Here is a 22,197-nt window from a genome sequence, read left to right as displayed (position 1 = left end):
CTGGTGTCCTTCTAGGAAGAGGGACCCACGGACCCAAGGGGACAGGGGTGGGGGGGCACATGAGGACAGAGCAGAGACTGGGGTGACGCGGCCCCAAGCCCAGGAACACCCCTCTGCTGGCACCTCCTGGAAAGTGTGGCTCCGTGACCCATGATCTGGGACTTGTGGCCTCGAGAACTGGGACAGAAATGCCCCCCTGCTCTTCTCAGTCCCTGGCGGGTGGCGCTTTGTCACATCAGTCCCCGGACCACACTGGATTTCAGGGAACAGCCCCTGCCCAGCCCCACGTGGTGAAGAACACGGGGGTCCAGACAGGAAGCTGACGCCAGCCTCCGGGGATGAGGGAAACGGGCCCGGACAGTGGCCGGGGGGAGGGGCAGGGAAAGGAGCGCCGTCCAGAACCACGGCCAGGCTTGTCACCGGGGCATCAGCCAAGGTCGAGGGTGCCAGGCTGCCCATGGGGTGGAAGGGCAGGCTTGGGACAGGACAGGGCCTCAGCCACTCACTCAGACACTTGGCCCTGCACACTGACGAGACTCGTCCGCACAAACCCGACCTGGCCCGAGGCCGTGTGCCGGCCCAGGCACCAGGGCAGGCCGGGCACCTGGGCGCCCAGGATCTCGATGACGTCACCGCTTCGGAAGGTCATCTCTTCAGGCCCGGATCCCTGGTAGTCTGCCACCGCCGTGGCCAGGCCTGTGGCTACAAGAGGGAGGTCAGACGGTCAGCGCTGGGGGCAGACCCAGGGGGACCCTCCGCCAGGAACAGGTGGTCAGGGTTGCAATGAAGTGTGGCCAATGCACCCAAGAGGCTGGGCCTTTCGTGGTGCCCTGAGGGGCACTTAACCTGGCACTGAGGAGGAGAAACTGAGGCCCAGGGCCGTCCACCTCCACGGCCAGGGATCTCTCCTCTGTCCCACCCTGGCAAGGCCAGGCTGGGGCCCGCCCAGGGCAGATGCAGCTGTAAACACAGGTCCCTCCCATGGGGCCTTATATTCACTGAGCAGGTGCACGAGGCCATCCCTGCAGCAACCAGCTCGGGGCAGAGCAGAGAGCACTGATCCAGGAGCCCAAGCCAAAGGCTCATGCTATCTTTTCAAGAGAAGACCTAAGAACTAAGCCTCAAGAGCCTCCATTAGTGCCTAGCCCCCCCGCAAGGGCCCCGCGGCGCACTGACTGTGTGGCCAGAGAAAGCCTTGCTTGATGGACGGTCTGTGAGGGCAACACTTGGGCTGTGCCTTGGCTATCGCAGCAGGAAGTGGAGAGGATTCTAGCTACCTCCTCTGGCTCGGGGAGGATTCAGGGTGAGCACAGAAGCTTCCAGAATGCTGGTGCCCACCCCACTTTGCCCACCTCTTTCCTAGGGAAGAAAGGCCAGTGGAAGTATTTACCCATCAGTGGGATGTCCGACGTCACAGGTCCACTCACGGAGTCGTCGATGGGGTCCCAGGGGACCCGAAGAGCCCACCTGGAGTGGAATGAGAGAGGATTTCAGGTGTGGGGCAAGTTCAAACTGAGTCAACTAGACAGGTCACCAGCCCCCAGGAACCCAAGCAAATTCCACCACCTGCCTGACTACACACACACACACACACACACACACACACACAAACACACACACACACACGGGGGTGGCCTTCAGGCCTGACATGTGGCACGGCCCATAGGGAGCCCCATGCTGCTCAGCCCCGGTGCCTCCTGCCCTGCCCCAGGCTGGCATTCCGGGAGATCTCCCTCCATTTGCCCAGGACAGAAGCTAATCCACTGCCTGTTAGTTCACAGATTCTGAAGGTCATCGAGCTTCTCTCTTTGCTTTGGCTGCCAGGAAGCTCTAAGCCCAGTTAACACCCCACATTCAGCACATGAGCAGGAACTTACATGCAACCCGCCCTCGCCTTCCGCAGGCTTTATCTGCCTTGTGCCTCCTTACTGTGGGTACACATTATGCAGCTAGCTCCCTCAAAAGCTTTCCAGAACAAGCCAGAGTAGGGGCGCCTGGGGGGGCTCCATTGGTTAAGTGGCTGACTCTTGATCTCAGGGTCATAAGATCAAGCCCGCGCTGGGCTCCATGCTGGGCACGGAGCTTCCTACTTAGAGTAGTAAGGAGCCAGAACATGAAGTAGGAGCTCGACGCCGCACCCCTGCCCGGGCAGCCCTGCCGGGCAACGTCAGCGTCCTCGTGCAGACGCAGCTCCAAGCTGGCCTGACCTGCCACCGCCGCACATTGGAAGCAGCAGAACAGGGTCACGCGCGGGTCCGTCAGGGGCCCCGTCCACCTCCTCTGCCCTGCAGGCGGGCCAGGGCCTGGGGGGGTCTCTGAGAGGCCTGACAACACGTGGGACGGGCAGGAAGCAGAGAAACAAAGGTCGGTACCTACTGATGAAATGGAATCAAAGTTTCTGGAGCGGCCGCTGCTGCCACCTCCTCGGACAACGTGCCGGGGCCAGGAGCAGAAGAGCCCACTGCCGGGGCTGCCTCTCCCTGGGGGACCCCCGAGGCACGCCTGAGGGCCTGGGGGCCGCTCGCTGCACCCCAGGGGCTGCTCTTCACTCGCACACGGTGGTCAGGACACAGGATGAAGAAAGGACCTTTAAAGTGACCGAGAGTGTCCTTCAGTGTGGCTGGATGTTCTGCCGGGGGACCCCCCCCGGCCCCGGCCTGCCAGGTGACGTGTGTGAAGGCAGTCCTGCAGGGTCTCTGTGGCCCCAGGCTCTGCTCAGAACCAGGGCCTCAGTTTCCCTGTCTGAGGGGCCCAACCTGTGATCCCAGGGCTCCTGTCTGCTGGGACCACCCCGGGGAGCCTGGCCTCCTCTCCTCTGCTCTGAGGCCAGGGTAAGAAAGGCAGCTGTGGGTTCCATTTGCTGCAGACTCGCACGCGGTGATGAGGCCACCTTAGCACTCAGAGCAGTATCACGTCAGGACCTCGGGGTGGGGTGCTGCTTGCAGAACCCCTTCATGGTTATTTCTTGGGGGCCCGACCAGGTCGTAAGAGCAAAGTGACAGGGCCCGGGCATTTCACAGCCAGGGTCCCCCCAAGTACTCCTCCCTGCGTGAGGCCCCTGTCAGTCTCACCACGCATGCCAGAGCCTCCAGGGCCCTCCTCCCCCACCTGTCCCCAGCACAGCGTGGAGCTGGCCAATGTCACCATCACCACGCAGCGCTCACCTTCCTGGGCGAGAAGACTCTCGTGCGTCAGCATCAAGGCCTGCTGGTCCACGTGGACTTGAACGGCTGTCTCCTCGTCCTCGCTGGGCGAGAGCAGCCAGAAGGCCTGGTCCACGAGCAGGTTTTCCAGGCAGTGATGAGTGAAGCCTGGGGGCCAGACAGGCCGGGTCACCAATGGGCTCCAAAGGGAGGCAGGGAAGCCTTCACGGCCCGGCACTGGGGGAGCCCTGTCCTGCCTCAGGGACTTGCGGCCCCGTCTACAACCCAGACAGGCCCCAGGGCTAACGGCCTAGGCTACGCGTGGACTGGCCATGACCACGGGCAACACCCTGGACTTCCCTGTGCCCTGGCGAGTTTGGACGAGGACAAGTCACTTGAATGACCCTCAGTCTCCTCATCCAGGAGACGGGACAAGAGCATTCAAGGAGAGCACGTGCGCTGGGGCTGGCACAGGCCCCCATAAGAGGCTCAAGACACCGTCACTCTTGTTTCCCACTCTCTCAGCCCTCAGACCCAGGTGACAGAGCACGGCTCCCCAGAGGACGCCGCCGGACCCCACAGACGCCTCCCAATGGATGGGGGTGCTTTACAAAGGGAGCTCTCTGTTGGGGCTGGAAATAAGCCGGTCTGCGCTCAGCCTCCCTCGGGGTCTGGCCGCGCAAAGCTCCACCTGCAGCATGGCGCGGGAAGGAACGCGGAAGGCGGCCTGCGTCTCGGCACAGACCCTGCGCCTCTGTGCCCCCGTCACACCGTCTCTCCCTGAGAGCGGATGGGCACTAACTGCCGAGCCCTGCTGCACCGGGGCCTGTGGGCGGTCCTGCTCTGAAGTCTGATTTATGACATTAAGTGCTCGGTGTGGGCAAGTGTCCTGTAAGGGGAGTGCCCACAACCAGCTCTGGGACAGACGCTTTACCAAGAGCATGGTAGGTGGAGAACTTCCAGATTTCCTCGAAAGTCTTAAAGGTCACCACGATCCGATCCTGGTCACTGTGGATAGACAGCAGCCTGGCCGACAGCTCCTGTAGGGACGAAACAGTCCGGGGCGGGGTGATTAGGCCTCTGACCGCCGCACGACAGAAACATTGTGCACAAGTGACCCAGGCAGGGAAGGAAGCACAGAGCTGATGCCTTACAGCCCGAGGCTGGGGCTGTCAAGCCGTGGCTCCCCAGTGCCAGCGCGAAGCCCTGCCTCCTCCCAGAGCCCCCGCGGGCTCCATGCTCTGGCCTCGCCCGCTGCGGCAGCAGGTCCCCGCCCAGGCGGGGCTCTCAGCCCTGCGCAGCCCAACCTTGCCTCCCAGCCCTTCCCGCAGCAGGTATCTGTGCTAACTGCGGCACCCCCTCTCCTCTCCCATCCCACGAACGCTCCGCGTGGGGATCGGGCATGACCGGAACACCAGCACTTGTACGGCACGGGGTACGCGAGCTGGGGAAGGGGTGCTCCTCTAGGCTCCGCTGGGCAGACTGAAAACTGAGGCCACGTTTCTTATCCGGGGTCTGACCCTCAGTACGTGGCACGGCTGGGATTCAGCCCCTTGCCTGCTTCACCAAGGGCGACCCCACGGCGGAGCACCGGCGGGCACTCCCGTGCCGTTTGCAGGATCCACACATTGGGTCTGTGGGGTGACAAGTAAGCACCCCGACAGGTGGCTGAGGGAGCTGGGTTCGCAGAGGCGAAGGTCAGGTGGGCTGACTGCAAGGTCACCTAGTGGCTGCCCAGCCCTAAGCCCCAGGACCTCTGTCATGGAGAGATCGCCCTGCCCAGCCCCCTCTTCGGCCACCGTCCTGCCGTAGCGTCCACTGTGCAGAGGGCACCAGGGGCCCGGCTCCGTCGTAAGAACAAGATCAGCACCCACCGGTCCCTCCCACTGCCATGACACAGACTAAGAATCTCAGCAGGGTGGGCAGCACGGAGAAAGGGATGGGACACTGGGACACCGTCGGCCACGTGTGGCTGGACTGCAGGTGTGACCGGTGGCTCCCTGACCCAGACATCCAGGAGAAGAGACAGGGACAAGACACAGTGCCACCACACGGTGAGTTCCAGGGACGTCCTCCCCTCTTGTGGCCTTGGCCCCTCAGGGACAGAGGCCTGGGCACCAAGGGCCTTCCTCCTAGGTCCACCCCTGTCCTCTGTCCCTGTTCTCAGGCTTGGAGCCCCTGTACCTTTGCTCAGGTAGGCTGGTTACACCCACCTCCCTGGGCCCCCCGAGAAGCCAGGCTCACCCCCAGTGCACGGGCCACCTCCCGGCTGTCATTTTCCAGCAGGCGGAGCTGGCTTCTCATGGTCTGCTGCAGGCTGGGGTCCGGCAGCCCCGTCTTCCTCCGCACGGCCAGTAGCTGCAAGGTCAGGTCTGGGAGGGACAGCACGGAGCCAGCACTCAGCAAAGTCAACAGAGTTACCGCAACCTCCTGCCCCGACCCCTCCCCCCCGCCCGAGCTCCAGACAGGGGCATTCAAGCTCCCACAGACACCCACAGGCGTCCCAGGACTCACCATCCTGTCCCCTAAACCGACCCCTCCCCCTCGTTCCCATTTCCCAAAGGGCCCCCAGCCCCCTCCCGGCTCAGACCGAGGACACCTCCCTGCGCCACACAGCCCCCGGTCCACCGGTGAACGGCAAAACCAGGCCAAACCCACCGTGCCCCTCCTCCCGGTGGCCCCGGTCCCATAGGTCTCCCTGGGGCAGCTGTCCGGCCCCGGGCCCTCCCTCCAGGCAGTCCTCCCGTCTGCAGAGAGCCAGGGGGTCCCCTTACAGTGAGCTCCGGCTGGCTGCACGCCCCGCTCTCAACCCTCCCAGGTCACCTCCAGCCACATGGAGCCCTTGAGCTCTGGAAATGTGGCCAGTGTCACTGTGGCAACCAGATTTTTCAATTTATCTAAGTTCAATGTACACATAAATTGTGTGGCTCCTGTATTGGACAGCGCGACTGCAGGCTTTTCCTCCTCGGGGAGAGTAAGATGCAAGCCCTTTGCACCTTCCCACCAGCACAGCCGGGAGCCTCTGGCCCTGCTCCCCGCCCATCACCTCTTCTCTCCCTCCCCTCTAGCCTGGGGCCTCTCTGCTGCCCCAGCACATCAAAGCATGCCCAAACCCTGCCCCAGGGCCTTTGCACTCACCACATCCTCCCCCCGGAGCACTCTCTCCCAGACCAAATCCTGGCCTGCCTGACAGGCTGCCTTATAATTCAGATCTCCACTTAAATGCCCCCTGTCGGCCCCCACCCCTGCCCCACTAAGAGGCCTCCCAACAGTGCTCCTGAGAGCCCCAGAGCATGAGCTGCTCCAGAGGGGTGGAGGGGACATGGGAGAAGGGGGAGGAAGCAGGAGGAGAGAGAGGGGGAAGGGGGAGGGAGAAAGAGAAGAAGGGAGGGGGGAGGGAAGCACCAGATTGGGGAGGGCAGAGGAGGGCAGCATGGGGACCTCTGGAATCTGACATCAGGCTCACTCCCCCAGCAGGAAGCATGCCCAACATTTCACAACTGGTTCTGAGATGTAACGCCTCCTACGCCCATAAGAGGCCGGGTGGCATTTTCAGACCTCAAATAATCTGCCGCTTGCTCAACACCCCCTGGTCACCGTGAGTGACCACAGGCAGCGCCGGCCCCCCGGAAGGAACGTCGGAGGACAGGCGGGTGTCAGCACAAAGTGAACTGCCAACAACACCGGGGTTTCTGTGCCGCCACCGCTGGGGGCCGGGAGTGGGGTCTCAGGGGTCGGGGGCTTCTCACCGCCCCGTCTCCCTCTGCCATCCAGGGCTTCCTCCCCTCCTCTGAGCCCTGCAGAGTCCCCTAATCCTTGGAGACCCTCTCCAGACACAGATCCCGGCCGCCTCTCCCAAGGGCCCTGCCCCTGCCTCTGCGCCCCCACAACATGGTGGGCTGGTTGGTCTGGTTTTACCATGTCCCACCTGTGACCCCTCCCCAGAGTCTCACTTCCCTGCACGTGGCCCAGCCTCTGGGGCAGTCAACTCCAGCCTTCAGGCCCCACGTGGAAATGCAGAGTCCTGGGCCCTATACCCCAGCGGGACCGAATCAGAGCCTGGGCGCGGGACCTGGCCGTCTGCACTTCAGCACCCTCCCCACCCCCACAGCAATCCCCAAGCGGGAAGTCTGGGGGCGAGATATTCCTGAACCCGCAGGCCATGGGTCGGCTGAGGCTGGAAGAAAGGGGGCACGTCCAGGGACCCCACATTCCCTGAACCCGGCCACACCCTGTGGCGCCCGCGGCTGTCTACCTGTGGGGTATGTGCCCATCCGGCCGGGAGGGCTCCCAGCGCCCGGCGCGGAGCTGCCAGGGGGAGGCGTGGCATCTGCAACAGAGCAGGGTTGGGGATCGAGGTTAGAACGGGCAACTCTCGGCTGTGCAGGCACAAAGCCCCCATATTTCTGGAAGAAAAGAGGTGTGTCTACGCCCCTATAAACCACTGACCCCCCGCGTTCCCTGCCTCCAGGTCACAAAAGCCCAAGGAGGGCAGAGGGGGCGCGAGGTTCTCCCTGTGCCCTAACAAGACGGCCCCAAGCTTCGAGGCGTCTGAAAACAGCACCGGCTACTGCGTTGCTGGGCTGAGTCTGGAAAGATCTCGCTGCTAAAACCAAGGCGTCAGCAGAGCTTGAACCTCCAGGAGGCTCCGCGGGGTAGTCTGTCTCCAGCTCCCAGAGGTGCCTGCCCGCACCCGCCCGCGGCCTCGGCCAGCAGCTCTTTCTCCACCTTCTGAGCCAAGAGCCAGGCAACTTCAATGTCTCCGATTCTGACCCTGGGCTTGTCTTCCCGTCTTAGGATTCCCACTGAACCCATCTGCAAAATCACTTCTGCTACATGTCTGGGGACGAGGACGTGGACGTGCTTGGGGGCCATAGTCCTGCTGACCACAGAGGGAAGGGGGCAGCCCAGAAGGAACCCTGGGGCTGGGGCAGACAGGGCAGCCTCCTGGTCCGTCTGCACCGCTCACCAAGGGGGACACGTGCCCGCTCGGCCTCGGGAGCTGGCTCGGGTGCAGCTCACAGCCTGGCCGGATTATCGAGACACCCCAGAGTGCAGGGGCCAGAGGAGGGGACGCCCACGGGGGCCGGCACGGACGACAGGCTTTGGAACTGAGTGGCAGCTCAGGCCTCCACTGGCCAGGCAGTTGTCTGACTGCAGAACCACCGCCCATCGTGAGTCGACACCCCTGGGGCCCCCGGCCTTCCCCATCTCCCTCACACCCAGAAGGCCCAAGGCAACAGGCATGAATGTGCTCTAGCTTCCCCCATGGACCTTCTGAAGCTCTGTTTCCACCCCCCCAATGCCTCCATCGCTCACTGGTCATTCAAGTGTCTGCCGAGCATCTCCTGCGTCCACGCCCCAGACCCCACAGGTGACCCGGAGGAGGGCAGACATGTGAGGCCAGGGGAGCCTGGGGACAGGCAGGAGCCACAGGCCGTCCTGGGCACAGGGAGGGGACCAAAGACGTAGGGAGAGGGGTCCATGAGATCACGCAGGCCACCCCTCAGGTTTCCAAGTGGGGAAACTGAGGCCCCCGTCAAGCACTGGCCATGACAATCGGGAATCCACCAAGTCTCCGACGGGACCCCAGCCTTGCTTCCGGCTCAGCCTCGAGTGCCCACGGCTCTGGGCTCCTCCTCCTCCCCCCAGGAAGAGGCCCTGGCCTGGTCTTGGCTGGTCACTGGTGCCCTCCCGGTGGCCTTCTTTTGTCTCCTCAGAGGAGCGAGGGATGCCCTCTTCTGAGCAATCCCAGGGGCTTCTGTCCTGAGGACGAAGCAGGACTGTGGGCCTTCAAGGGTTTGTAACAGAGCCCTAAATTCATCGGGGGTGGGGGCAGGCATTCCAGAACTTCCTGGACCCTCCCCCTTCGCCATGCTGCCGGTTTCCTCATCACGGACACACGTGTGCTCCTGCGGACACACGGGTGGGGCCCTGGTCTCTCACACCGACTCACTGGGCACAGGATTCAGTTTCCACACACCCTCTGACCGCAGAGACACCACACCGTCCGTGGGCGGCTGGACAACGGGGTGGACGGCGCTGTTTGTACTCACCGCCTCCGACCAGAGCCGTGGCCTCCTCGGGCCCTGCTCGCTCCCAGACAACCGATGAGCTCACGGCCACTCTCTGGACCTTGTGGCCGCCTCCACCGCCGCCTCCAGAGGGCGCTGCCGTGGGCCCTCTCCCCTTTGGGGCCGGCGCCTCCGTGGCCGCCTCCGCTGGGCCCTCCATGCCCGGCAGCAGCCTCAGCGCCGGGGGCTCCGCATGCCCGCTGGGCGCTGTGGGAAGAGGACAGGGTGCTGGTCAGCAGTGAGGCCTCCCCGGGAACACAGCGCCTGAGAACACTGGCACAGGGGGTGGGTCAGGAGGAGGGATTGCCTCCCCTTTGCCAGCCAGGCCTCTGCACATCGTCCAGAGCTCTGCTCCTGAGTCAGTCTGCCACCGCTTCTCCCGCTACGTCGAGCCCCTGCCACAAGCTCTCCCCAAGCTCTGGGCCAGCGCTGACCCAGTGACGTGGGCTGGAAGCCGTGCGGGCAGGTGGGATTCCCACCTAGGACCCCTAGGAAGCAGCTCAGAGCCTGACGCATCGTGGCTACGCGAACATTCCTGCCAACACCGGACAAATGTGGGGAGCAGAGCAGAAGTCCTCAGGGGACACCCTGGCGCCTTGGATGTGAGCAAGCCCACCACACGTCCCGTCCAGCTAGGGCCGGAACAGAGCCTCCTGGAGACACCCATCTAGTTCCGTTTCCCACAAGTGCCAGCTCGCTGTGATCTGGTCTCGGGTTCCCAGGAGATCCTGTTGCTCCCTGTAACACCCCATCAGGCTTGGGCTGGTTCAGGGGGCTCTGCCTTGCCCACCGGAAGAGGCCGGGGCTCCAGCAGGACCCCCGGAACGCCGTCCCATCCCATGGGTCAGGAAGTGGGCTGGGTTCCAGGCCGCCCAGGGAGGGAAGGAAGCAGGTGGTGGACGGCAGGGAAGGAGGAAGTGGCAGAGGCAGAACGAAGCGGAACGGGAGACGGCTCCCCAGGCTGGGGTGCCCTCGGGCCTCCCCACCCAAGAGCGGTCATTATGCCTCACTCCTTCCTGGGGTCAGAGACGAGAGGCCGTTACAGATGGACAGACCGTGCTCCTGGGCTTGTGGCTTTGTCACCAATCAGGACACAGAAGAACACAGAGTCCCCCTTTCAGATGGGACACATGGGGTGGCAGGAGGGGCGGGCCGAGGGGGCAGACCCCCTGCTGTGGCCACAGGAATGGGACCAGCCTCAGGAAACAGAGGGGACGACGAATGGCCGGGCTCACACAGAAAGCTTCCAAGAGCGTTGCCAGCTCGCACGAGCAAAGGAACGCCCTCATTTCGGACCTCCCTGAGCCCTGATCCTGAGCTCTGAGATTTCAAACCAATCCCAGAACAGGCCGGTGGGAATTCCCTCTGCACGGAGCACACAGAGACAGGAAGTCACCCCCCCTCGCCCCCTCTCCGGACAACAGTGCCAACCAAGAAGCAAGCGAGGCTTCCTCCAGGCCCACCCCCTTTCCTGGTGGGTGCTGGGGAGCAGGGAGTCCACGGCAGACAGAGCTCAGGGGCAGCCATGTGAAGCTCGGAGCCCGGACGGCCCCACCAGCCCCTGGTGCTGTTCCCATGGACCCAGGTCCCCAGAGAGCCTCAGACACACCACCTACATGCACCGCTGCTAGTCCCAGGGCGAGTTCCCTGACGAGCAACACTGGAGGAGAGGGGAAGGGGCTGGGCAGTCAGCAGGCCCCTGGGGCAGTGTGTACTGTGTGCAGAGGGGCTGACAGGTGGCCATATACATTGCCAACAGCACGGTGGGGCAGAGCCAGAGAAGCCAGACGCCAAGGTCACCTCTGTCCTCCGGTCCCCAAAGCCTCCGTGCACTGGACCCCAGCAGGCGTCCCAGGGGCACCGCTCAGCCTGTGGTACAGGCAGCCAGTTCACCTCCCAGTTTCCCTGGACAGGGGCTCAGGGGAACCTCGGGCCAAGGGGCTTCGCCCAGCTGCTGCGCCCTCAGACCCTCCCCTTAAATGTCTAGAGTCATCACTTCCGGGGATTGGCAAGGCCTGCTTTTCAGCCCATCGCAAGCCAGGACTGCTTCTACAATCCAAATGAAAAAGACAAGACAGAGAAAGAAAGGCGGGAGCGGCCCTGGGAGCTGCAGAAGCAGCCCCCCGTGTTTCTGGCAGGAATTACTCTGGTGCCCCTCCCGTGGCCTTGGTGCCAGACAGCCCCTCACTACAGAGAAACGGGGGCGAAGTGGGCTGTCTGCCCCTCCAGAGGGACCCACAAGCCGCCAGCAGCCCAAGGCCGACAAGGCTTGCAGAAGTGATGTCTCCAGGAGCCCCTAACCCCCCACCCCCAACTGGGACCCGAGTCCCACCTGGAACCTCCCCTGAGGGTCAGGGGCACAGCCTGGCGGGTGGGGGGAAGGAGGCACCTGACCCCAAGGAGCACGAAGGGTACCCCGCACGCGGCTCGGCTAGGCAGCCCCTCTCCTCTCCAGCGGAGCCGCCCGGCCCGAGGAGGAGCGGGCAGGCAGGGGCTGCTCCCTGTTCTAGGTCAAGAAGCCGAGTGTGAACTGCAGATGTCCAGAACCTTCTCCTGGTCACATGGCTTACATGTCATTCAGGCCCTGGAGCCCCACACGCCCTGCTCCCTGGTCCCTGTGCCGTCCCCATCCTCGTAAAGCATGAAGACCCCCACCATCTTTCGGACACAGCTCCGTGTGCTGGCGGCCCTCCCCGGCCCCCAGCCGAGCCCCAGCCCGATGATGCTTTCCCTCCTGGCTTCCCCCATGGATCCCCGCCCTCGCAGCTCCCACACTCTGCCGGCCACAGCTGGGTGTCAGGACCAGGATGCTCAACGGCTGTGAGGCCAGCCTGCCATCTCTCTTGTCTTCCCTTCTGAAGCCCACACAGGGGTCGGAGCCTCCCACCCCACCTGGCCAGGTCACGTTCCCCCCAGCCTAGGTGCAGCAGGGGCCCCTGCAGCCGGGCATCTCGCAGGACCCTCCCGGGTCCGGGTGCGGTGGCACCTTCTCGCCCTGCCCGCCTCCGCCCTCCGGGGTTGGGACTGGCCCATCCGTGCCTGCGTCCCGGGCCCCCACGGGCCTGCTCCCTGCTGCCTCAGGGACAGCTTCCGGAGGAAAGGAAAGGCTTCCTGGGCTCAAAGACCCTCCCCCCGCCCAGTGACAGCTGTGCCGGAGCAGGCCGGGCGTCAGGGACTATCCTGTGTGGGGCTTCCGTATCCCAGCAGGAGATGAGGAAGTGGGCCAGTCTGTGCGCACAGCTCCTGTAACCAGGCCCAGTTCCGGCCTCGGACGCCGCTCCCGGACCCCGCAGCCCCGCAGCCCCCACAGCCCCCGCAGCTGGGCCGGCTCCTGAGGGGCTGCTCGCCGCTCACCGTCAAGAGGAGACCCTTGTTTCCAGCCTGCACCCTCCTTGCTCAGCGTATCTAGGATGAACTCAGGGGGCGCCTGGTCAGCACCCGGCCCAGGGGAGGGGGCCTGGCGCCAGGGCACAGAGCCGTGGGGTCAGTGGGCCGGGAGAGCCCTCCACGCCTCCCGCTGTGCCCCGGAGGGGTGAGAGCAAACATGCCCGCCCCGCTAGGCGGTCGAAGGAGTAACCGACGGTGCACCAGGACTCGAGCCGGCACTTCATAAACGCGGGCTCCACAAAGGAGGCGGCGGTACCACTCCTGCCCTGAAGAGGTTTGGGGGTCTGGTCGCAGTGCTCACGGGGCTCGTCCAGAACCAATACCTTGTGGGCCCGTGGAGACCTTGTCCACTTCACCAAGAAGCACCTCCAGAGAGTTGTCTGGTCACCCCTGCACTGGGGTCAACGGTGCCCCCCAGAACAGACCCGTATGCACCTGGCACCTCGGAAGGGGACCTTACTTGGAAATGGGGTCTTCGCAGCTCTGACCCGTTAGGATGAAGTCACGCCGCATGGGGGACCCTAATCCAGCGACGGTGTCTCATAGGAGGAGGGATGCAGACAGACACGGGGAGGGCGCCACGTGACCACAGAGGCCAGACGGAGGGATGCAGCCAGGAGCCGGGGAGTGCCTGGAGCCCCAGGAGCTGGAAGAGGCAGGAAGGACCCTCCCCTGCAGCCAATTCCCATCGTCGTGAGCCCCCCAGTGTGCCGAGCCGCGGGACACTGGGTCACCTCTAACCGCCATGCCTTCTCCTTCTCTGCTGGGAGGCAGGGTCGACCTCACCCACATCACGGTATTTTGTGACAATTGGGAGCACGTAATGTCCCTTACAGGATGTGTCCTTATCACCGAGAGCGGTGCTGACCACCCGTGAACAGCCAAGGTGCGGGGCTAACCAAGCACGCCCATCTAGTCTTCCTGATGACCTGGGGGAGGGGGCGCCACGGTGCCCATTTCACAGGCTCAGCAAGCTGCTGCAGGGACTCGGCCCGGCTAGGAGCACGGACAGGATTCGAACCCAGAGGGCCCGAGTCCAGCCCTGGAGCACCTGTCCTTAACCGGCCTGCACCCTGCGTCCCACCAAGGGGTCGGCCACAGCCCCCAGCAGCAGCCAGCTCCATGAACTCCCTCCAACACTGCTTTGCCACAGACAGAGCTGGGGGGCCTGGGGCTCCTGAGGGGTCCCTGGAATCCAGGAAAGGGTCTCAGTGGTGTGCTGGGAGCACAGACCCAGTGCAGGGCCTGGCATCGCCAAGTCCTAGGTCCACATCCTCCCCTACAGCTGTCTGGCTGATGCCCCTGCATCCCCATCCAGTGGACGGAAATGAGGCCCAGGGATGGTGACCTCAGAGTGGCCAGGTCAGACCTGCAGAGCCACCCTGGGGTGTCTTGTGGCACCCCCTCCCCAGGGCAGGAGCCCACTTGAAACCCCGATACTTGGACTCCCTCACTTGAAACCCCGATACTTGGACTCCCTTCTTGCTGGCTAGGCTCCAAGCCTTGTCCGGGCCCTGGCCCACGCTCGCTGAGCACCCGCAGGAAGGTGGGGTCAAGCAAGATCCCAGAAGCAAGGGGCTTCATGGGCTGGCTGCGGCGTCCTCACGGGCACCCACAGCCTTCCCGACTCCCCAGACTTCAGCTCTGCTCCCCACCGTCCCAAGATGCCAGACGAGTCTTCAAGAAAGTGAAACCTGTCAGACTAGGCTCAGATCGCACCGCGCGCGGCAAGCCCCAGCTCCGCGGCCCATGCCTGCTGGGCCAGTGCTCGTCCCGCCCGCCCTGGCGCCCCCCATACCTGCGTCCCACTCCTCAGAGGTGGCTCCCGGCCCGGCGGGGGCAGCAGGATGGCAGGCCCCACGTGGCCGCTCCCGGCCCCTTGTTGGCTGGCCCTATGGACCGTCTCAGCCAGCCAGAACAGGCGGTGGCCGCCCACGGCCGGGCCGACTGCACAGCGGCCGCCACCACCCGCTGCTTCCTGCCACACTTCCTCCCTGCGCTGCGGGGCTGGTGGAGAGAGGCAGGCCCAGTGCGCCCCGCGTTGATCGTTAGCTCCTCCCTGGCCGGGCTCCAGGCCCGGTCCCGCTTGGCCACTGTCCAGCAAACACCGCCTCCACCCCCGCCCCCGGCACTGAGATGGAGGCCAGGGAACACCCAGGCTCCCGCCCCGGCCCCCAGGATTGGGGAAGTGCACCAGCCGCCTGGCCCATGGCCCCACCAGCCTCAGCTCTGCTCTGTTCCTCTTCCACCAGCTGCACGCACATGCACACGCGCACACACACACACAACGTTCACACAGCACTCACACGTACACACAACACTCATACATGACACACACGTGTACACATGCCACAGACACGCACGTGTGCACACACCCATTCCTATATCACACACATACACATATATGCACACTCGCACACACGATACACTTACATGCACACTTGCACGTGTGCACAACACTCATACAGGACACGCATATGTACACACACGGTATGCACATACACGCAAACTCACACACAACACATGATACACGCACACTCACACGCAACACATACGCGTGCACACACACGCACAGACCCGTGTGCACCCCCTTCTCTTCGCCAGGTGCTGCCCCCAGGGACAGACGGGGCTCAGACCACAGGCTCCCCCTTTGCTGACTCCCCACAGGCTCTGGGACCCACCTGCGACTCCCGGGAGCTGGGACAAGCAGGGAATGGAGGGGGGTCAGCCCGCAGCCCAGCCTCCCTGAGGTGGAGGCATGGCTCTGTCCCTGGCCCCAGCCCAGTCCAGCCCCAGGGATTAGGAGCAGGACAGCAGCCTTCTCCTCTGTCCTGTGTGGGACAGGCCAGCGTGCACGCACAGCCGGGATTAACACCAGGAAAAAGCGCTAACTCAGTAGTCATGTGACTGTTTTACAGACAGTGAAACTGAGGTCAGAGAGGTCATGGGATATGCCCAAGGCCAGTGCCGACTAGAAGAGCCCAGAAGCGGGGTCTGACAGGTACCAGGCCAGGGTACTAAGGGTCCACACGTGGGTGATGGCTCTTTGTCATGGGGAGGGGCTGCCATGCATACTTGGGATTCCAGCTGCATCCGAGGCCTCGGTCTGTTAGATGCCAGTACCCCCAGCTGCCCCCCAGACTCCAGCCGTGACAACCAAACACCCCTCCAGACATGAGTCACCTGGGGGGCAACGTTGAGCCAAAACGCTGCTCCAGGCCCAGCTGCCTCCAGGTGACACAACTCTCTCCCGTCCTGGGGTCGTGCTCTGCCACCCCAAGGTCACAAAGACCCCTCCCTCCCCACGGGGCCAGAGCATGAGGCCCAGGCGCCTCACTGGGCAGAGCGGGCCATGAAGGCCAAGAGCAGGCAAGCCGCTCACCTGAGGGGGATGGGGCAGGGGGGCCACAGGTCACTGGCAGAGCCAGGGCCGACACTGGGGCCCCCAACACGCTCAGCCCGGCCAGGTCCCACTGCACGGAGACCGCACTGAGGGAGCCAGGGGTCGGGGAGGACTTCTTCACCGTCCCCATGACTGCAGGCCGAGTAACAGGGCAAATCCAAAGCTATTGGGTGGGTCCCAGGGGACTGGGAGACCTCGCAGCAGCCGGGCAGCGGCTTCCACGGGCAGCTCCTCCTGCCCCCGGGAGGTGTGGCCACTGCAAGCCTGGCTGTCCCCTCCTCGGAGTAGAAGTAGTTGTCTCTCTGGAAGGATAGCTGCAACGGTCACTGCGCCAATGTCCTGGGGCTGCAGGGACAGCTCCATGGACTGGGTGCCATGAAGTGACCGAGGTCTAGTCCCTCCCAGTCTGGAGGCCAGAAATCTAAGTCAAGGTGTGGGCAGGGCCGCGCTCCCTCTGGAGGCTCCAGGAGGGTCCTCCCCGCCTCGTCCAGCTTCCAGGGCCCGGGGCAGGCCAGAGGAGCACGGTGGGGGCTGGGGGAGGCTGTGGGCCCAGCTGCGGGCAACCACAGGTCCCAGGTGCCAGTGCAAGGGCGGCTTGGGGGCCTGTGTCTGGATGGGGGAGGCAGGCTCACCCAGGAGGGTGGCTGCAGCGGGACACAGCCACCCTACAGAGAAGGTGCAAGGGATCCAACTGCTGGGGTAGAGCAGGCCCTTTGCGAGGGGCAGGGCATCCCCGGCTCCAGGGCTGTGAAGGCAGAGGCACAGGGAGCTCAGGCTGCCGCACGGGGTAGGAGGGGCACCTGTGTCCAACGAGGGCAGCTTGCAGATCAGCTCTGCTGTGCGGGCCACACTACCTTGGTGTTTCGGTTTCTCAGAGAAGCCCCAGGGGGGCTCAGATGCTCTTCGGTGGTTTTGCTCTGAGTCATCATGAGGACTGAACTAGAGGCAGAAGTCTCTAGCAGGCCACCTGCAGCCCGTTGCCACAGTGACACTTCAATGTTTGTTCGTTTTACAAACGCTGAGTGTCCCGGCCTCTCCCCTGGCCGAGGCCCACGAGAGCAGGGGACAGAGCTACCAGGCAAATGGAGAAAGAGGAATGTGTCCGAAGGTCAGCACCTCCAGCAGCGCCCTCCCCGGCCATGCCGCCTGCCCTGGAGCACGCCCCATGCAGCCCGGGGTGGCCTGTGCTGCAGCTCGGGGAGGCCCGGGGGCCACAGTTGGAAGCCAGGCATGGGCACTGAGCCCCCCCTCTCCAACCCACTGCAGGAGGGAGGGGGCCCTGCTCCTCTTGGCCTCCGTCTCGTGTGTGTGAGCTGGGACCCCGAACCCTTCAGCCCACGTTCCAGAACACCACCATATGCAGAATATGAGGTGCTTGGCTTCTTCTCCCTTTGTTTTTCTGGAAATTGTACTGGAAGAGGCCCCAGATGGGCTCCACATCCATGAAAGGGTCTGGACACATTTCCTCTCCTGGCCATTGTCCCCCACCGTGGCCCGGGACCCTGTATCCTGTTTGTCTCTGCAGCTGTGCTCTTGGCCCAAGGCCAGGGGTAGTTTCCAAGGGCTTCCCCGACTGTGCCCAGCACTCTGACTCTGCACAGAGCACCCTGACTCCACAGAACACACCTCTATCCCAACTGCCCAATTCTGCACAGTGCACCCCAACTCCGGAGTGTACCCCAATTCTGCTAGTGCACCCCAAGAGCCTTCCAGAGGAACAACACAAGCTTTCTAGGTCAGGGGACTTTCCAAACAAGGGTCCCTCCTGCAGGGTGGGCATGGGGCGGGCCCACACAGCCCAGTCCTGAGTCCCTCCGGGAGAGCCTGCCACTTCCTGGGCCTCGCTCTCCCCCATGCAGATGGTGGAGTCGGATTTGGAGGCCTCTAAGTGCGACACCTGCGACAGCTCTGGTTCCTGACACAGCTGCTGTAATAAATTCCAATCGTCACCTGCCCAGGCGATGCTAGGCCAGGGGTTACAGCCCTCCTGGCGTGAATAGCATTGTTATTCGCTGGGCCAAGAGGCAGACGGGCTTGGTGGTGGCACCTATCCAGAGTCACCCAGCCCGAGGGCGGTGCCGCCAGCTAGGGTCTCAGGTCCGCCCGACTCTCTAAGGTGTGAGACAAGCAGAGAAACCACAGCCCGATTCCCAGGAGCTCCGGAGAGCACGTCCTGCCCCAACCCCTGTCTGGGGTTTTCTCAGGAATCAGAGCCTTGTCTTCTAGCCCCAAACCCTGATTTTAGTTCTTTTAGGTAGCAATTCAGCCAGAACTTGGCTCTGTCCCTTTTCCCATCACAGGGACCCGTGACGTTTCACTGAACTGTGAGATGTGGCAGGCACGTGTGGTGCTGCCCCGCCCGCTGTCCACAGCCAGGCTCAGCGTCCTCAGAGCTCTCCCTTCACGCCCACCGCTTGGGCTGGCCCTTCCCGCCCCAGGGCGCCGCGGAGGAAGCCGACCAAACCACGGGACGGAGGAGCTCTCCCTGGTAGAGGGGCCGGCACATTTGGGGGGGAGGGATGGCTTCTCAGGACAAATGCAAGGGACATATTTTCTAGCCAGTGTGGACTCCGTGGGCACGGCTACCGTCACTGGGAAAGCACGCGTGTCTGCAGAGGGCCAGGGGCTGACTGCTGCGTCCCGGGAGCTAGAGCCCACACTGGGGGGCAGCAGGGAGGCTGGCCTGGCCGGTGTCCTCCCTGTGGCCTCAGGGAGTCATGCAGTCAGGCAAGGAAACGGAGGTTTTGAGAGTGACAGGGACAAGGATCCCCTGGCAGGGCCTCCTCAAGGGGGCCTGGCACTCCACACCCCCTTAGACACGCACTGCCGCTCCGCGTCCCTGTCTCCCCAGCGTCCTTTGCATGGAAGACAGTCAACGGTTTCCTTCACGATGAATGTCTCCAAAGGCAAGGGAAACAAGCAAAAGTGAACTTTTGGGACTTCATCAAGATAAAAGCTTCTGCACAGCAAAGGAAGAACTCAACAAAACTAAGAGGCAACCCACAGAATGGGAGAAGATATTTGCAAATGACATTACAGACAAAGGGCTGGTATCCAAGATCTATAAAGAATTTCCCAAACTCAACATTCAAAAAACAAACAACCCAGTCAAAAAATGGGCAGAAGACATGAACAGATACTTCTCCAAAGAAGACATACAAATAACTAACAGACACATGAAAAAATGCTCAACATCACTGATGAGGTTGTGGGATATCAGTAAAACTAGGTTATCGATAGCTTTGTTCTTGTAAATTGCTAAGACACTTGTAAAACTGAGGGAGACTCAGTCCTGCAGGATTGTGAGCTCCCTAAGTTAACTATTTGTTTTTTCCTTCAGCCAGGACATCCCGTGGAGGTCGGTGGAGGTCGGTGTTTGCGGGGTGTCAGCTATTACTTTGTCCTCGGCTTGCCTTCTGTTCCCCCATCAATGTGGTCCATATACACAATGGAACATTACTCAGCCATCAGAAAGGATGATTACCCACTATTTGTACTGACATAGATGGAACTGGAGGGGATGATGGTAAGTGAAATAAGTCAAGCAGAGAAAGACAATTATCATATGGTTTCACTCCTATGTGGAACACAAGGAACAGCATGGAGGACATTAGAAGAAGGAAGGGAAAAATGAAGAGGGGGAATCAGAGAGGGAGACAAACCATGAGAGACTATGGACCCCAGGAAACAAACTGTGGATTTCAGAGGGTAGGGGGTTGGGGGCAGGAGGTGGTAACAGGGTGATGGGTATTGAAGAGGGCACGTGTGGTGATGAGCACTGGGTATTATATGTAACTAATGAATCACTGAACATTAAAAAAAAAAAAGTAAGAAAAGATGAATGTTGCCGCAGGTAGCTCGGGGAAGTCCCCAAACCAGTTCTGTGTCCCTCCCTTGAGAAAGTCTGCACTTCCAGAGGGGACCCAGCTGCAGCCCTGACACCCCACAGCCAAGCCTTCAGCTGCAACTTCTAGGGCATTCTCCCAGGGTTCATGGGGGACCCCTCTTTCTCCCTAAATGCAGTCCCTGACAGGCTGAGATTCCCTTCCTCAGAGCCCTGAGGCAGCTCCTGCCAGACCCTAGAACCATAGACACGGACCCAGACACCGGCTCGGACCCAGACCCTGGCTCGGACCCTTACCCCGGCTCAGACCCGGACCCCGGCTCAGACCCGGACCCCAGACTCCAGCTCAGACCCTGACCTGGCACAGACCCTGACCCCGACCTGGCTCGGGCCCCAGACCCCGCCTCGGACCCTGACCCCAGCTCAGTGGGGACACAGCCCCAAGCTATGATCCAGAGGCGGGAGGCAGGGGCTGAGGGGTGCCCTCCACCCTCTGCTTATTTGTTATTGTTTAGCTCAGGGGACAGATAGCAACCACTGGAGTCAAATGAAGACAAAAGGCGATTCTGAATTTGTCGCGTCGGCTTAAAGCATCCCCGATTCTCTGGGACTGCGATGACCCAGGCCTCCCCCTCACCCAGCTGGCATCCCCGACAGCTCCCTGGTACATGGCTCAGCTTCTTGGTGGACCCCATAGTCCACCCTGAGATAGCTCTGCTCTCTGGGGTTCGGAGCTCCCCCTGCCACCCGAGATCTTGGTCCCACCGTCTCAACTCTGCCTTCCAGTTCCCACCCATGCAGGGCTCACAGACAAGCTGGGGAGACAGACTTGGAAATGGACTGGGATGATGTAACACGATCCTTGCAGTGGCAAAGGGAAGCCCGAGATGGAAAGGAGAGGAGGATGAAATCAAGGAAGGCTTCCTGGAGGTGGAGGTTTCTGGGCCGAGTCTCAGAGGAAGAGGGCCTAGGCAAAGAAGGGGTGTAGAGGTCTTCCCAGGGCCAGGGCCAGGGCCAGGGCTAGACAGAGGAGCACTTAAACCCAGCCTCCACCTAGACAACCCTGTTCCAGGCATGCAACTCTACGAAGGAGAGGCTGGGTCACACTCTTGCCCTGAGGGTTAATCCACAACAGGCCAAAAAGCTGAATCTCAGGAATGTGCAGGTCCCCGGGGTGGGTGGGGGTAGGGTGTGTGACTACTCCCCACTCTCCGGGCGCCCGGGCAGTAGAAACAAGACAAGCCAGACCACACAGGCAATCTAGAGCCTAGGTGGCAATGCTTCCTGCCAAGGGCCAGTGGGTGGGTCCGGGCCGGGGACCGTGAGCAGGTGATACCAAGTAGGCCGCGGCCACATAAATGGTCAACAAGCAGGTGTTCGGTGTGCTGCTAAAACCTTATTCGCAACACAGGGGCTGGATTCGGCCCTTGAGTGGGTCCTGCTCTAGAGAATGGGTGGGGCAGGGATTCGTGGAAAAGCATCTCAGGATTCCCCCCCCCCCCCAGAGCAGGAAGGAGTCCGCCCAAAGGCGCTCCCTGCCGCACTGGGATTGAGATATACAAAGGTTCAGGCGGGGGAGGGTGGAGGCCAGCCCTGGCGCCGGGGACGGCAACGGCTCAGAGCCGCGTCCTACCTCCCCCCCGTCCCTGGTTAGACGGTCACTGCACGCGCAGATAGTTACCTGTCACGGATAAGCAAGACCCAGCGCTTAGAGTGCAGGAGAGGAGCGCCACATAAAGACAGGTGATTGGGTAACAGGCTGAGGGGTGGGGAAACGGGAACCAAGACTCGGAAAGGGAAGGCCCCTCCCCCAGGGTCACAGGACAGAGTCCCACTGTTCGCATGGTCCACGCTAAGCAACACCCCATCGTCTGTCCCCGTTTCTGTTTCCACATCTGTAAGATGCAGATTCAACCCAGCCCAGTGCCATTTCCCAGACAGGGCAATGCATGAAGGACACCGCAGACTTCCACGGCACAGGCGCACTTTCCTGAGCCCCGCCTGGGTCTGCGGAGCCGGTAAGGTGGGGCTGGAGATGCCTGTCTTCAGCACACCCGGGTGTGAGGACAGATGCATCTGGGGGACAGAGACAGACGCCACCAGCCCGGAGCCTGGCACCCAGCTGCCCTGGGACACACGGAAGGGGCTAGAACAGGGCCGTGCTCAGCAAGGCTCGGCCTGTGTTTGTTATTCTTGGCCTTAGCAGCTGAAACCACCCCAATCAAAGATGAGCAAAGCTCTAGTCCCCGAGATTTCAGGAACTGCTGTTTGCAAAACAAGGATATTGGGACCAAACAGGCTTATGATGACTGACGGCCACCCCGGGCCGGGTCACAGGGCTGCAGG

General features: G+C 62.4%; 1 protein-coding gene across 1 annotated transcript in view; it reads right to left on the bottom strand.

Annotated features, from left to right (window-relative positions):
* The window catches only part of SH3TC1 (SH3 domain and tetratricopeptide repeats 1), a 36,299-nt gene extending 21,766 nt beyond the window's left edge, over nucleotides 1–14,533 (bottom strand). Inside the window, exons 1-9 of the mRNA XM_040625303.1 lie at nucleotides 14,403–14,533; nucleotides 9,200–9,424; nucleotides 7,399–7,473; nucleotides 5,388–5,515; nucleotides 4,078–4,183; nucleotides 3,165–3,311; nucleotides 2,377–2,587; nucleotides 1,391–1,467; nucleotides 507–702 (exon numbers count right to left, since the gene is read on the bottom strand). Of these exons, the coding sequence (XP_040481237.1) occupies nucleotides 507–702; nucleotides 1,391–1,467; nucleotides 2,377–2,587; nucleotides 3,165–3,311; nucleotides 4,078–4,183; nucleotides 5,388–5,515; nucleotides 7,399–7,473; nucleotides 9,200–9,377 (1,118 nt within the window). The 5' untranslated portion in view covers nucleotides 9,378–9,424; nucleotides 14,403–14,533. The remainder of the gene's footprint in view (nucleotides 1–506; nucleotides 703–1,390; nucleotides 1,468–2,376; nucleotides 2,588–3,164; nucleotides 3,312–4,077; nucleotides 4,184–5,387; nucleotides 5,516–7,398; nucleotides 7,474–9,199; nucleotides 9,425–14,402) is intronic.
* Between the last annotated feature and the right edge of the window lie 7,664 nt (nucleotides 14,534–22,197).

Source organism: Ursus maritimus, unplaced genomic scaffold (genome assembly GCF_017311325.1).
Source record: "Ursus maritimus isolate PB19 unplaced genomic scaffold, ASM1731132v1 scaffold_8, whole genome shotgun sequence".
Taxonomy (NCBI): domain Eukaryota; kingdom Metazoa; phylum Chordata; class Mammalia; order Carnivora; family Ursidae; genus Ursus; species Ursus maritimus.
This window is presented reverse-complemented; position numbering and strand designations above follow the sequence as displayed.